We start from the raw sequence: 14,657 nt of genomic DNA on the forward strand, positions 1-14,657 counted from the left end.
TCAAAACAATCATTATAATATTGATACATGTCTGTTGCTTCGACCTGCGCTTCGCTTGGCCGCGCAAAAAAAAAAAAAGAACAGTCCGAATTACTAAATAAGGTATATACTGCAAAGTCAAAACAATCATTATAATATTGATATGAAATGTAAGCATTAGACATATCTAAATACGGCATATAACTCATGGTATAAGTAAGAGACTATATGGAATAAAATAGGACACATTCAATACCAGACAAAACATTATAGATATGCTCCCTGAAAAAAGGAACCTATTATGCCTCATGGTTAAACCACAAGATTCGTTTTAAGATTATACCACCCATAGTCACATTCTCTAAAAAAAAAACGCATGTATTCTCCGCATGGTACAACCTATCTCAGTCTATATAATGAATAATGTCGATACATTCTGGAATATTCCGGTATTCTAGCGTTCATTTCTTGCTTAGATAACAGACTACTGTAATTGCATATATTTATTTAAATTGCATACCTCTTCTGTCCGTTATTTACGCCACATGAGTATTTATCTAGGCAGGGTAAATGGTATATTAATTTTGAGTTAAATATAAACTTAGGTCACAAATATAGACATCTATACCCTTTCCACTCACCTGCGGCAGTCAAGCCTCCCGGTAAGAGTGTGGACGTACTGATTTAATTAATAAAGACGAGCACCCTAAAACCTAAAAATAATCTCACCCTTCTCATTTATCTTAACAGGTAAAGCATTTATATATGACAATTAAATCGGACGTTTGAGTTAAAAAGCAAGCAAACCGAGCCTCCAACACTAACATCGGCCTTGACATTAACTAATGTGGGTATTTATCCGGCTATGGATGGTTAAGAGCTCATTCACAAAAATAAGCTGGCGTGGTTTAAAATTTTGAATCGGGCCTTTATTAATTTGCAAAGGTTAAAAAATTTTCTTGCTTTTTTTTCCAAGTCCTCATCTTAGCTCATTCTTATTGAAATAATAACACAAGAAGTAGAATCTTGGTATGTCACCTTCTTTACATTAGATGAATGTTTCACCATTTTCAGCAATCTCACAATTGTGACAATGACTGCAATGTTACTAACAACTTTTTTCTCATTTTTACTTGCGTAGTGCACAAACGTTGAAATACAAGAGCTACACAAAACGTAGAAACGTCTTACTTTATCAAATTTGTATTCAAAAAAATACGGTCTTCCCATGTATCAGTTAGTCATATGTGAAATCTTACCAGATCTTATTATACCACTGTTAATTTGGCTTTGAGAAGAAAGCCAAAGCATACCTTGTCGTTTCGTGATTCAAGTCAAACAAAACGCGGCTATTACCACATTTATCAATGTACTTTGATTTCTTTTCTTTAAAGAACCTAGTGGAGTATAGGTGAGAATTTTGACCAAGAGTGCTACCGCTGTGGAAATATTTCACACGTATATAGATTGGACGAATTGGCTCCGGTAAAGTATAAATTTTTTTTTACTACTATTTTAAGAACCTGAAAAAAGACTAGTTAGTCATGATATCTTTAGAAAAAAGAAAACCATCATCATCACTGCTACTTAACATAAGGTTTTGATACCAAGTCTCGAATAGGTGACCGAAATTCACATTCCAGCAGGATGATCCACGAAGTCAGATAAATGTAAATCCTGTTTGTATTTCACATCAGGTAAAAGACCCGTTCGTTCCATGATACTGTTGGTATTTCTACTACCAGTGACTTTCGATCTTTTTTTTATGTAAATTTCTGTTAGAGTATGTAGTGGTGCAATACAAAATCCTTAAATAGTATAACTAAATAAGTCATTTCAAAAATTTGACAGAAACAGAAGGAAGAACAGAACAGTGGTTTGATTGGCGCATGTTGAAAGTGTAATTACAGAGAGATATGGGTTTTTGATTACCAACTTGTCAGGTTTTCTTTTGTGAGGCGTGAGTAATGTGCCAAAAATTAGGAATAATTACTTTACTGACCTTTTGATCTCCAACCTAGTGTCTATTGGCTGATACAGCAGCAGGAATTCTTACAATATTACAATACGTCTTGTACTTCTCTTCATCCGCCAAGTGTTCATCGTGATGTCTCACTTTATCATAACAAATAGCTTTTTGAAGCAGAAAAAGCAGCGTTTTTATGCAGGACAGAAGCCACATTATCATATAATGTGACATCCTCCGAAAGTTAGCCATGCAAAAGGAGGTTTGCCGTCGATAAGGTACCGTGGTCATACACCCACCCAGCAATATCTCGTAGACCATACAGCTCTTGTGCCTATCACCAATCAATGGCTGCAAAATTCGGCTAAATTTGATCGTTTTATAATTTTATCGGTTAGAAACGTACTGATATCTCGGAATAAACGGATGATTTCAATTCAATAACAGCAGCAGCAACATTTCGTTCAAGTTTTGCCTATCTTTGTTGGGAAGAGAGTGCCGCTGTACCTGCAGTAGTAGTATTGGGTGGTGTCACCGAAGAAACAGCAATTGCTGGTGTAGGAGCGGTTTTTGGTGCAGCGATGAAGAATACAGGAATATCCGTGAGTCTCATTTGGTCATTTATGAAGGAGGGGTTATTAAAATGTCATTTTAACTCAATTTGTGTAGTTTATAGGCGCGATTTTGCTCCACTAGATATTCTTTGTCACATTAAGTTAATGGTAAGGTGTTTAACCAAAGAAACGTTTTCAGTCGTAAAACGTTTCATCATAATTCTTTGTTTCTGGACGGTGAAAAGATAATCTCTTGTTTTCTCTATGAAGATGGTCAAAAACTGGTTCCGACGTTATTTTAAGTGGCTGTGCTGGTTTGACATACAAAGGTTTTATAGTATGAATGTTGGAAGTAGGAAAACTTTAAACATGTGGAGAAACTCTCATTGTGATGGTAGAAATGAAATTGGACAGCATGCAAGAGTCACGGCAGTTGATTTTGTAAGTGTATAAGTATAGCGCTATTTTTTTCTCTCTTATGTTAACCGGTATTTAGTGAATGTCAAGTGGGTAACCGGGGAAAACTCCAGGAAATTGTTCACACATGCCACTATAGGCCTGTAAAACGTTACTAATCTAAAACGACAGGTAATACGCCTTAATTCATGCTGTGATTTATACGTATACTAAATGATAATTTACTATGTTATAGTAAAACTAGCGTTTCTAAAGCGAAAAATGGGGGACTTCTTTGAATATGTGATTCGATGGCCGATAGGACAGGTATTACCAAAGAAGCAAAAGGGCCTTGTTTCTTGTTAGTTTCGCTTTTTGAATGGCGACGTCAATCGATGGCTCTTTTAGAATTACTCTCTATAAATAACGGTTAATGTCTGGATAGCCGCCTGTTGCTGACTGCAGTAAATACTGTACTGGACGTTTCTCTATTTCGCTCAAGAAGAAAAAGGTCATCCATATTTTCAAATTCAATTGGCTCTATCATGGCAACCTTAAGTCCAGATTGGGCTTGACTCACTCTTTATTCATAACGACTTATGTCTGAAATCTGCGTACTGTCAATGGCATTACGTACTGTAATGGCGTTGTCTCTTATGCTCTCAAGAAAAATAATCTTTGTTTTCTTTCTTTACACTTTCTCAATGGCGACATGGGGCCAGGAATTTCAGGAATCACTCTTTATACATAACATCGTTCACGTTGAAGGATGCTTGTTGTTGACTACTGGCGTGTGTGATACCATTGCGTTGTCTGTTGTTCGCTTAAGAAAAAATATTTTTGCTTCATTTCCGTAATTACGACATCAGGTAATGACTCCGCTGGAATCACTCCCTAAAAGAAACGGGTTATGTCTGGTGGCCCGCTTGCCACGAGCTGAAGGTTGCACTGCACAGCTGGTATTTCTTATGCGCTCCAGAAAAAAAAGATCTTCTTTTTATTATTTGCTTTCTTAATGTTGACCTCAAATCAGGTCCCATTGGGAATCACGCCTCATAAGTCTGGAATTTGTTTTATTACTGATTGAAGTTTGTACTGCACTGTAGGAACTCTGTATAAATTCAAAAAATAAATATCTGTTTTTATATTTATTTCGCTTTCTTAAAGTCGACATCAAGTCAAGCATGAGCGGTTATCACTCTTTACGAATAACCGCAAATGTGTGGAAGCTTGCTTCCTCCCGAATGGAGTGTGCTCCGCAGTTGCCGTGTCTATTATGCGCTCAAGAGGAACATATTCACTTTTTCTTGATTCATTCGGTTTTTTCTCTTGGCGATATTAAGTCTACGTTTTGCTGGTATTATTTTTCAAGATATGCTTAATTAATGTTTCTAAATGATATTGTTTTTGTTATGCTTATATTAATTAGGTGGAAGAACTTTTTTTCAAATTGGTGCGATGAAATTGGATCATCAAAAGCTGGCGCTGTCGTTTGGGAAGTAAACAAGATATATACTTCTAATGGCCGAAGGGGCAATGGTTAGTGTCATAATTTATAACCGTTTGCTTATGTCACATTTAAGAATTTAATATGACTGCATTTTGATTCATAAGTTCGTTTACGGAGATGCATACACTTCATTACTTCGTACCTATAGAAAGCACACAACGTCTAAAGCATTACGAAGAAAAAACAAGATGTAACAACTAATTTAGTATATTGATTCCGTGTATTCTTTTTATTTGGGGACAGTCGGTGGTAGGGTAATATTCTGTAAAAAAAAGTTTGTACTGGTATGCTTGGAACTAACTTGAAAAAATTATGGAACAAGAAAAAAAAGAGGGTAATGATTTATCCTCTGTTTGATCAGATTTCCTGCTCATGTGTCTTATTTAATTGGTGTGGAATCTCGAATGTGTGGCATGCAGCCTGCGACAAGTATATAATAATACGGAACAGTTTTTGTTTTCCAGCAGTGTTAAAGATAATAGCCGAAACATGCCTGAAAATAGTGGATCCTGGTTTTTGAGAGTGTTCTAAAGGAAAAATTTGGTGGAGGAGATTCTAGTTACAACCAGAATAAGGTAATATTGATTGCTGTTGGTATTTAGCGGTTTGCTGATCCGATTATTTATTTTATTAAGATTTAGATAAGATGTTGTTTGTGATTTAATGGCGACGAATGTTATTATTGTGCATGTTCTCGGTATATATACTTGGCTGTGATGTTTGAGGAATTATTGTATTGTGATGACGAAAGCTGCCGCTTCATACTTATCTGCGAATATTGGTTGATATTTACTTCATTCTATGGACTGCCTGGATTTGTCTATTGAAACAGTGAAGCCATGTGGATCTTTATTCTCACAAGTTTCCGAAGAAAAATAAAGCTACCGGCATACAGCAAAAAAATATTTCCTAAAGTTATCGTAATTATCTTAGCTTTGTAAGAATCTACATCAAATAACATAAATCATGAATAGGATCCTTCAATTATATTGAGGCACCTATAGCAAGATCTTAAAAGGTAGATCATCAATGCCAGTATATTAATGATAAAATTGGAAGTTTAATTAGACTTTATAATTTCTACATGCTGGGTTATATCTAACACAAAAACACATTAATTATGCTGGTAAGACAGTTGGATATTCCTGCTTGGGTCCTTCAGGGTGTTTTTTATGCGATTTGCAATCATTAAAATATGTGGTTTGAAGTTCTACGCTCATGTTTTCAGAAGGCGTGTGTTGTTGAACACAAATTTAAACCCACAAATGGATAATATAAACGTCAGAGGATTAAACTGATATTCTTAAGTGATATTGAAGTACATAAATTATCATTATCGCTGCCAAAACATAAAAAGTCACCATAAGTATCCTTACTAAACAACAAGGATCTTTGAAGCAGATATTAAGTGAAGTGTACATCGTCGATAGAGTTAGCATTGAAAATTCCGATAAATGTTTTTTGAATAAAAACGCTATATATACTACATTTATTCTTATCAAAACCCTTAAAACATGAAAAAGTGCTTTTAATGTGCTTATGGAACCGGTCAAAAATAATAATTTCTGAACCAATAATACAAAACGTTATGGCTTAAAATCATGGAATACTAGCGAATAAACTTTCATGATGGAGTTCACCATTCCTATATATCGACTATGTTTTAGGATCTTAATTGATCCATAGATGATAGATATGCGTATTGGACCCCATATCAATAGATTATTTTTGACTATAATGTAAGATGGTTTTCAACTATATACAAGAATACAGATTCATTGCGTGATTGGTTAATTATAGACTGCCAATATGTTTATTCCTAATTAGTAGAATTTGTTTGCATTATGGGTTTTTTGATCCGTATAATTCGGTAGTGGAAGTCCCCCTTCCATCCAAATTTCCTGTCCCCATTCGAGGTAAAACAACCCGCACCAGCCGTAGCAGTTTAATCCATGACATTTTTGTGACTGGATTTTCGCTCAGCCAGTGACTGCATTCTAGCTGTTTTATAAGGGTTGGACCTCATCCGTTTTTCTAAAAATAAGACGAGGTCCGACGGTAGTAATACGGGATATGTGACAAAAAATCTGATTTCCGACGCTGATAAAACGTGATATCTGAAAAAAATGGATGAGATCCGACCCTAACCATAACGCTTGTCCAAGACAAAACATAGTTCCTACGGACACCCCGCCTTCTCTATCGTTATATGGACGATGCTGAGCCAAAAATATTTTAAGACAGCCGAGATTATATAGGGTACTAACTTTAAATCAGGATATTTACGCAAATGCTTATCCCTTGCACTGAATTTTTTTTCAAAACATACTGGCATTGTTGTATAATTAAAGGTTTTATGAAATCTATCAAATAATATGGCTAAATCTACATCTGGAATGACCTTTCTGTGGAAACACAACCCCGCACGACTTCGTTAAAATACTCGCTCAGCTGTTATATTACACAGGCAAATGTAATATTAATCAAATGACCATAAAACCACGCAATAGAAAAAGGTTTTTTTTTCTTTCTATTTTCTTGCTTTTTTTTGTTTCTTTTTTTGCACTTTTTTTTTCTCTATTTTTTTCATTTTTTATTTATCATTTTAAAGTTCTTTTCTATCGTTTTCTATCTTTAAACTTAATTTATATGACCAGTTTACAGTAGTTGCTCGATTTAAGGGTGTTCGATTTAAGGGTATTTTCTATTTAAGGGTGGATTTTGGAAAAACAGCTTTCGTTCCCAGCATTAACACCACTAAACCACTATTCTATTTAAGGGTGAGATTTCAATTCCCCATACACTTAAATCGAACGATTTGAAAGTGTATTTTTGACTTTTTTCTAACTTTTTGATCAAATTTATTGAATGTCCGAATGACAATAAATATTTCGCAGTAATGATCATATTTCACGGTTAAAAATGGCGTAGTGACTTCTATTTAAAATAGCCACGCTTTTCAATTTAAGGGTATTTTTTATTTAAGGGTCAGATTTCCGAAATTTTTGGTCTTCCTTAAATCGAGCGACTACTGTAGTAGTGTTGAAGAACGTGATTCTTTTTATTTCATTTCCGGCATAGCACATAACCTCTGGTATAATAGATTTTCTTTTCATGGACCGCCTAAGTTTCAATTGCATATAATCTGAAAAAATGTCTCATACCATCATTGAAACCCAACTATCCTATTGGGCTTGCTGCACCTGTTCCCAGTGCTCTGGCTCCTTTCACACATGTCACTGTCAAACATCACTATTGTATCCTGTTTAACATCTCTGTTCCAAATAATGTATCTCCTTTACCCCTTGTCTTTGTAAAACCCATTTTGCATCCGTTTCATTTTTACCTCAGCCTTCCAATTGCCTTGTAAGACATTAATAATATCTGCCATGTTATCCTTTCTCTATACCTCCGAAATTATTTGTGTCTCATAATTTTGGTGTCATAGGTTAGGAAATCGTGCGATGACATTGAGCGTAATCTTGGACAATAAATATCATTTTAAGTTCGTCCGTGTGGGCAGTTTTATTAACAGTTAAATATTCAGAACTTGTCGTTTACTGTACTGATATGTATTCAGAGGTCGCACACACGATTCAGGTGCTCTCAAGTGAACTGAAATTAACACCCACGTCTTGAGATAGCCTTCGACATTTTTCTTTTTTCGAAAAGTACTTTCTTGCTCGTTCTTTGTATATTGACGCTTAAACTAACATATACATCACTTACTCCACCAAAGCCTCTTAATTTTATATGGAACCTCTTATCAGTTTCTTCATAATTTCATATACTTCAAGGGATATGTATAACAGTTCAGATAAGGCTGTTGCCAAACACCAGTATACCAAATTCCTATCTCCCACACGAATAATACCAGAAAAGGCATCTAGAATACGTTTTGCAAGGTAGAAACTCACAAAGAATAATGTTTTCAAGAAGAAAATAGATAATATTTTTCTAGTTATTACAGTAGCATGAATATTGCAGAATTTTCTTAATCCTATTGTAGACCCAAATGTTAAGATTGCTGCATTATCATGGAAAGGGAAATACAAAAACACCCTTGAACGTTTAATAAAGCTGTAATCGATGGAATTTTTAGTAATTGTTGGAATTGAGGGTTTTCTCAGCGAGGTTATCTGGGGATTGGTTCACAGTAAGATCAGGTCTGTAACTTATTATCGTCCTCTAATTACCGATTTGGCTTATAATGCGCTTTATTTTACATACGCTGAGAACCACTAAATTCATTAGTATATACACGAAAAATATTTTTTTTCTTTTTGATACGTTACCAATAATCTCGATGGTGTTGCCAAAAATATCTATCATGTACGCCGCAATTACTTCAGTGATCTGAAAGCAACTTTTTGAATAGCAGTTGGATTTCCATGCAATACCCAGTAAAGTGGTCATTATTTTTAACTGTTTAATATTATACATCTGAAGTTGTTAGATTGTACGGACGTAGTTTTGAACGTCAGTAAAAAAAGAGTAATCAGAACTGTCTTCTTAAAAATTACGCTTTTGGCAGGATTTCTTTGAACTTTTACAACTATGACGGTGGAGGTGGGCTGTCTTGCTACTTTTTGTTTTGGTTTTGTAAATGAAGTATGGACAGTCTGTTTTAGATGTAACCTTCGTTCTAACTATTTTGAAAGGGTAATTCCGGTTGACCTGCCAAAAAAATATGATATTCTATAAATAGAAACATAAAGTTGAAACAAGCAAGAATCGATGTCAGATCTCGTCATCGGTGTATTTTTAGGTGGTTCAGTATGTCATGTTCAAACACAAACTCTTTTGAGTGGGGTTTTTTCCTTAAAGTTAAAATCAAAGCTAACGCCTCTTCATTCCAAAGGTGACAATGTCCACATTACTGATGGCAACTATTGTCTCAACTTATTCAATGTTAGATACTTGAGGAATGAGAAATAGCGAACACAAAAAAAACAGGAAGGAATAGTCATGCGGCGTAAGTATTAAAATTTGGTCAAGCTTTTTCCCCGCAATTGCCGTGACCTCTTTTCTCGGTAAACAAATAAAAATTATTTAATAGAAACGCGGTGGTTTTTTTTATTTCTTTACAGCTTTTCCAAAATGTTCTTAATTTTGTTCATTGATGAGTAAGTATAACGAATGGAGCAGACATGTGGACATTAAGAAAAATTCTAACGAAGCATTTCAAACAGATTTATATTTGCTGTTGAGACATTCGCTCTCTGCCTTCTTTTTTTTCCTTGGGTTTTAGGAAAATCCATCGTGATTCTGTTGTGGGACGTACTTCTGCGTTTCTTTTTTCTGGCTGTTTCTATTGTACCTGTTGGGTATTTGGAACTACTTGGGGGATATGAAAACAAGTCTGGACCACCAGCACAACCCGTCATCATCAAGACCGTCTTTGTTGCGTTGCCTTCTCCTGCGTCTTTTTCGGCAGTTGATGTCAATCCTTTCCCTCGTTCTTCTCCTGTTCCTCCTCCTGCTCGTCGTCCCACGACGATTCTTGAGACGCTTCGTTGTTCTTTTCCTGGTTGTTCGTGCTTTCTTGGTGCGCCATGTTTTAGTTTGGCTAAAGACCCAATTATTCTTTGTCCTTCTTCCGCTTCACCTGTCCTTTTTGGCTGTGAGGCCATAACGAAAGCTTGGCTTCTTGCCAATTCTCCCTTGCCTTCTTCTTCGTCTGGTGCTGCTGGTTCTTTGGTGTTTGGCTCTCCTGCTGTCCCCTTTTTGGAGGAAATGGATGTTTGCTTGCCTTCCCCCTTGGTGTCTGTGGCACCTTGTGTGTCAATTCCTGGCTCTGGCTCGGCTGTTTCTTCTGCTGCTGAGGTGTCTTCTTCTCTTTCTCCCGCTCGTGTGATTGCGGCGCCTAAAGGCGTCCGTTCTCACCGAGTAAGGGAGAATGCTGGGTTGAAGACCCACTCAGCCACCCCCATGCAAAAAGGTATATCGCACGCAAAAACAATGTTAGCAAAAATTTGACTAACTTTTATGGTAAAATCTTCTTTTAATTTGATAGGGGACAAAGGATTAAAACGTCTTTCTGGTTTTGGTGACAGACAAGATGGAAAATAAACTTTCTTTTTCTTTCTTTAAAAATTACACATTTACATTGTTTTTCAAAAAAAAAAAGATATAATTAGCAATACCTTTTGTTGGGGACGTAGAGTTGGAATAAAGGGCGAAATTATTGTTGACCTTAGAGTCACAGTATTTTTTAAAAAATAGAAAAACGATGTATTACCTCAAAATGCTAGCCACAAAAAAAAAACAAAAGCCATGTGACTTCCACTCGTACACGCTGTTATAATTCACTTTGAAGGTTAAAACGTTATTTTTTATTAATCCATTGAGCAATGTAAGTTTTTATCCAAAGAAATTCGAGTTTCATAACGCATACAATGACTTACTTTGAGAAGTCTAGGGTACACGATAAAAAAAATTAGATTCGTATTTTGGAAAACGCAAGTGGGAATCCAAAAGTCTCAAAATTTTAGTGGGGTTTGACTGACAGTCGTACATTCTAACAAATAGAGCAGAAAGATAGGCACTTATATAGTTGTTCTTTATGAACAGCTTTAGCCTTTATTTCTCAAATGCGAGCTTAGTTTTACTTTAATCTTTTTATTTATTGTATATGAACATATATTCAAATACTTAAAGATATGTAAGATATATTTATTGTGTGATGATGGTTCATCATATGATGTTGATATCATTACTGCAGTAAATGCATAGTACGAGTTTATGTTAAAAGCAGTATTTAAAATTTTAGTTAATTCGCTCTCGTGGTCTTTAGAATAAATTATCCCGGAGCATTTTAGTTTAATTTTATGCACTAAAACCGAAGTGATATACAAAATATTGGTATCTCTTATCAAAAGTTATAAGGTATTACAAGTTGGCTCAGCTGTAAACATCTTCAGGTTATAGCCATGTCATTTCGTTTATTCCCCATAAAGAGGGATGTCTTCTCAGTACTAACTAGAAATTCCACAGAATTATTTTCTTTATTTTACACTAAACTGCTGATATTCAAGAATCACGGAGATTATCTCTAATAAAAAGGTTCAAAATTAGCACTCAAACTGTACTGCCAGTCAAATGCTTTACATTGAAAAGTTTTAATAAAGACAAACTAGTTGTAACATGGCGAAAATAGAGAATATAGGGTGTTACTGTGACACTTTTAAACCAGGAGCTGCATTAGAGACAAACGTCATTTGAATTTCCAACATTTTTATGATGCTGTTTAAACGACTGTTACAACTAGTTACAGTATTGGGTGTAATGTACATGTTTCCAGCAAAATGCACAGGTGAAGAACTTTAGGTTTGTTGGACTTGCTTTCTACGAGTACGTGTGTTCTTGATTATAAAAATGGGCAAGGCAATTTATAAGGATCGGTTAAAAGTTATTAATGAACGAACAAAAAGGTTATGGAGGTATTATCCGGAGTTCCAAAAAATCGATTTATTTGAAAAAAAAACCCGAGAGCAAGTCCTGACGACAATAAGCAATTAGTTGCGTTTAGTATATTGATCTTCAAGAACTTCAAAAGTAAGCGAGGGTTGTTGTTGCTCATACGCTATGTTTTATGTTAAATAAAGGCTCATTGTTTCCGGAGAATCGATTATGTTTGTGTGACCTTGGTTTTTAAAGGAATCTTTTTTTTTTTTTTTTTTTTTTTTTTTTTTTTAGTTCTTCCTGGATATTTCCTTTGTCTAATGTAAATAGTATTGCCAATTTTTTTTGTTCATTGTGTCGAACGAGAGAGCTAACAAACAAACTCACGCTTATACAAGTCATGCACATTTCTTGTAACCTTCGATCTCCTCATTCGAATTAGTAAGATTCTAAACCAATCTTTCTGCCGTCTGATTCTGTTGAAAAAGCTTTTGAAAAGACTCTTATTTTTGAACTTATTCAATTCATATTCTATTAACTCTCTTCCAGATTTTTAGTTTCCCCTCGCATCTTTTTTGCCATGATTCACTGAATGTCTTACTTTTCAAATGACTCTGTCTTCACTTTACATTACCCCAATTACCAGGTAGGTAAATAAGTTTTTACCACTTTCTGACCTGCCTGAATTCGGCTTGCTTCTTCCCGTGTAGCCTCAAATAGATATAATATTATAACTTTTTTTTGGTTATATTTTACTTATTGGTTAACCTTAACTGTTTAGGAAACACTACAAGATCCGTAAACTTCGAGATAATGATTCAATAATGGTAACCCAAACCAATCGTACCGGAATCCTAAACAACAATTATTCGGCGATGTAGCTTAGGTGCGACTATGAGGATGATATTCCGACATGCACCGAATTACAGATCTCAAAACTAACCAATATGTTAGTAACGCATCTCGTAACTTTATATTTAACAGTGGATGTATCGATACAAATTAGGAGCGCGAGTAAAATTGATGATGGTTCGACAACAGACGGTGTTTTCAGACAGCAATCCCCTCAACGAATGAAACGATCATGGATTCACGTAAAGTGTTCGAAAGGGAAATAATGTAAGGGTCAGGACGACAATATCAATCCGTGGACATTTAAAATTAATGAATGAATGGTTAAAATCTATGGATGTATGCTTAAAAGCTATGGATGGATACTCAAGATTAATGCCTGCATGCTTCAAATTTATGGGTACACCGTACTTACAATGATACAAACGGTTGGATGGCGATATAAACGGGCGGTCTCTATTGTTTTGAGTACAGGATATATGTATATTCTATTGCAGCCAAATCTCTTTTCTATATATATATAAATAAATCATTTTTTCATGGTAAACCGTTCAAAATGCTTCCTTTAAAGGCAGCTTCTCGACAAATAGGCTAAATTGATGTAATGATTAGGCCCGATAATAAATTCTAAAAACAAATAATAAAAGTTTATTTGTATTTTAAACCATTGCAAAGCAAAGTATTAAACATAATAATGTACGCCATATAGCTGAAGTATTGGGTGGAAAACTAAATGCAATAAAATAGGACACATGTAGTACCAGACGAAACCTTATAGAAGTGCTCCTTGAAATAAAGCAACGATATATGCGACATGGTTTACACCCAAGACCTTTTTTATGTTTACAGCATACATTGTCGGATCATCGGAAAAAAGCATATACTCTGTGCATGGTGCAATGTATCTCCATACATATGACAAATGATGTTAGTAGTTCTTAGAATATTCCTGTATTTTAGCGTTCATTTCTTGTTTAGATGATATACTACTGGGATTGCATATATCTGTTTAATTGCGTACCTTTTCAGTCTGTTATTTATGCCACATGAGTATTTATTTACACAGGGTAAATCGTCTATTAATTTTGAGAAAAATATAAATGTAGGTCATAAATATAGTCTTCTGCATAAAATTAGCACATCGAAAGACTCTTGAGACATAAAAGAGCCAGAAAATCTTTCGTCGGATTTCACATCTTTTGTATTAGTTCGTTTAAAACTATAAATCTACAAATTGCCAACCAACGATGAATAGGACGTTTCCCAAAACTCTAATGTTGCTAAAAATGCTTGTCATGACCGGTTCAATTTTATACTTCGATATCTTCAATCTGGACGATGTCAAGATCATGACCTCAAAGGAATGCTTGTCGGAAAAAAATAACCACAAAAAAACGTACTTTTAAGCGTTGAAATTCTTTCTTATTTACTTGCGTTAGTCATCGTGCTTTAAATGCGTGATTACTATACGAGTCCGTAATTAAAAAAATCAATTTCTACAGTAATCTTACGAAAGTTTTTTCGGGTAGCACGGTAAAATTTTTTTTATTTAAATAATGAATACAATATCCCGGCACCAAATCAAAAACTCGTTTTTCTTACAGCTTAAACAAGTTTCGTATGGTATCTGGCTTGACAGTTCAACAGGTTAACATGAAGTCGTGCTTGTTTGCAAATTTATATTGTCAATTTATCTAAGATCATTCCGTAAAAAAAGGGGTGTTAATTTTGCAAGAACGTCGGGGCAAATATATTGCCACCTATACGAACGCTATTATGAATATTTATTCATTCTGATTTTAGTCGTATTACGGAATTGGATTATGTAGTATCGGTTTTGTTGGTTTTTATTTTGAGTCAAAATAACAAAGTTTACAAATGGCATTCTTCAGATTTGGGGTGACTGTGTCAAAATAAAGTTGAAAAGGATAAATATTACGCGCCTTGTTCACAGCATACTGACAGGTCTAATTCTCGTACACCATAGACTAAATTT

General features: G+C 34.9%; 5 protein-coding genes across 5 annotated transcripts; 4 read left to right on the plus strand and 1 right to left on the minus strand.

Annotated features, from left to right (window-relative positions):
- Positions 1 to 963: 963 nt before the first annotated feature.
- Positions 964 to 2,266, minus strand: EV154DRAFT_482167 (uncharacterized protein; the record flags this gene model as incomplete). Its single annotated transcript, XM_051598466.1, has 5 exons — positions 964 to 1,144; positions 1,293 to 1,418; positions 1,616 to 1,735; positions 1,982 to 2,010; positions 2,036 to 2,266. The coding sequence occupies 5 exons, from the start codon at positions 2,264 to 2,266 to the stop codon at positions 964 to 966; spliced, it is 687 nt and encodes a 228-aa protein (XP_051456859.1).
- Positions 2,267 to 2,763: 497 nt separating this feature from the next.
- Positions 2,764 to 3,502, plus strand: EV154DRAFT_482168 (uncharacterized protein; the record flags this gene model as incomplete). Its single annotated transcript, XM_051598467.1, has 3 exons — positions 2,764 to 2,940; positions 3,172 to 3,222; positions 3,341 to 3,502. 3 exons carry the CDS (start codon positions 2,764 to 2,766, stop codon positions 3,500 to 3,502), a joined length of 390 nt encoding a protein of 129 aa, XP_051456860.1.
- Positions 3,503 to 4,079: 577 nt separating this feature from the next.
- On the plus strand, positions 4,080 to 5,771 carry EV154DRAFT_482169 (uncharacterized protein; the record flags this gene model as incomplete). Its single annotated transcript, XM_051598468.1, has 5 exons — positions 4,080 to 4,252; positions 4,325 to 4,434; positions 4,649 to 4,659; positions 4,909 to 4,980; positions 5,691 to 5,771. The coding sequence occupies 5 exons, from the start codon at positions 4,080 to 4,082 to the stop codon at positions 5,769 to 5,771; spliced, it is 447 nt and encodes a 148-aa protein (XP_051456861.1).
- Positions 5,772 to 9,272: 3,501 nt separating this feature from the next.
- On the plus strand, positions 9,273 to 10,477 carry EV154DRAFT_482170 (uncharacterized protein; the record flags this gene model as incomplete). Its single annotated transcript, XM_051598469.1, has 4 exons — positions 9,273 to 9,316; positions 9,496 to 9,531; positions 9,598 to 10,346; positions 10,422 to 10,477. The coding sequence occupies 4 exons, from the start codon at positions 9,273 to 9,275 to the stop codon at positions 10,475 to 10,477; spliced, it is 885 nt and encodes a 294-aa protein (XP_051456862.1).
- A 1,305-nt stretch (positions 10,478 to 11,782) lies between these two features.
- Positions 11,783 to 13,408, plus strand: EV154DRAFT_482171 (uncharacterized protein; the record flags this gene model as incomplete). The annotated part of the gene is made up of 6 exons (XM_051598470.1): positions 11,783 to 11,838; positions 11,898 to 11,962; positions 12,104 to 12,131; positions 12,591 to 12,636; positions 12,691 to 12,903; positions 13,337 to 13,408. 6 exons carry the CDS (start codon positions 11,783 to 11,785, stop codon positions 13,406 to 13,408), a joined length of 480 nt encoding a protein of 159 aa, XP_051456863.1.
- Positions 13,409 to 14,657: the final 1,249 nt, after the last annotated feature.

This window comes from Mucor mucedo (genome assembly GCF_025094135.1).
Source record: "Mucor mucedo strain NRRL 3635 chromosome Unknown EV154scaffold_55, whole genome shotgun sequence".
NCBI classification, from domain to species: domain Eukaryota; kingdom Fungi; phylum Mucoromycota; class Mucoromycetes; order Mucorales; family Mucoraceae; genus Mucor; species Mucor mucedo.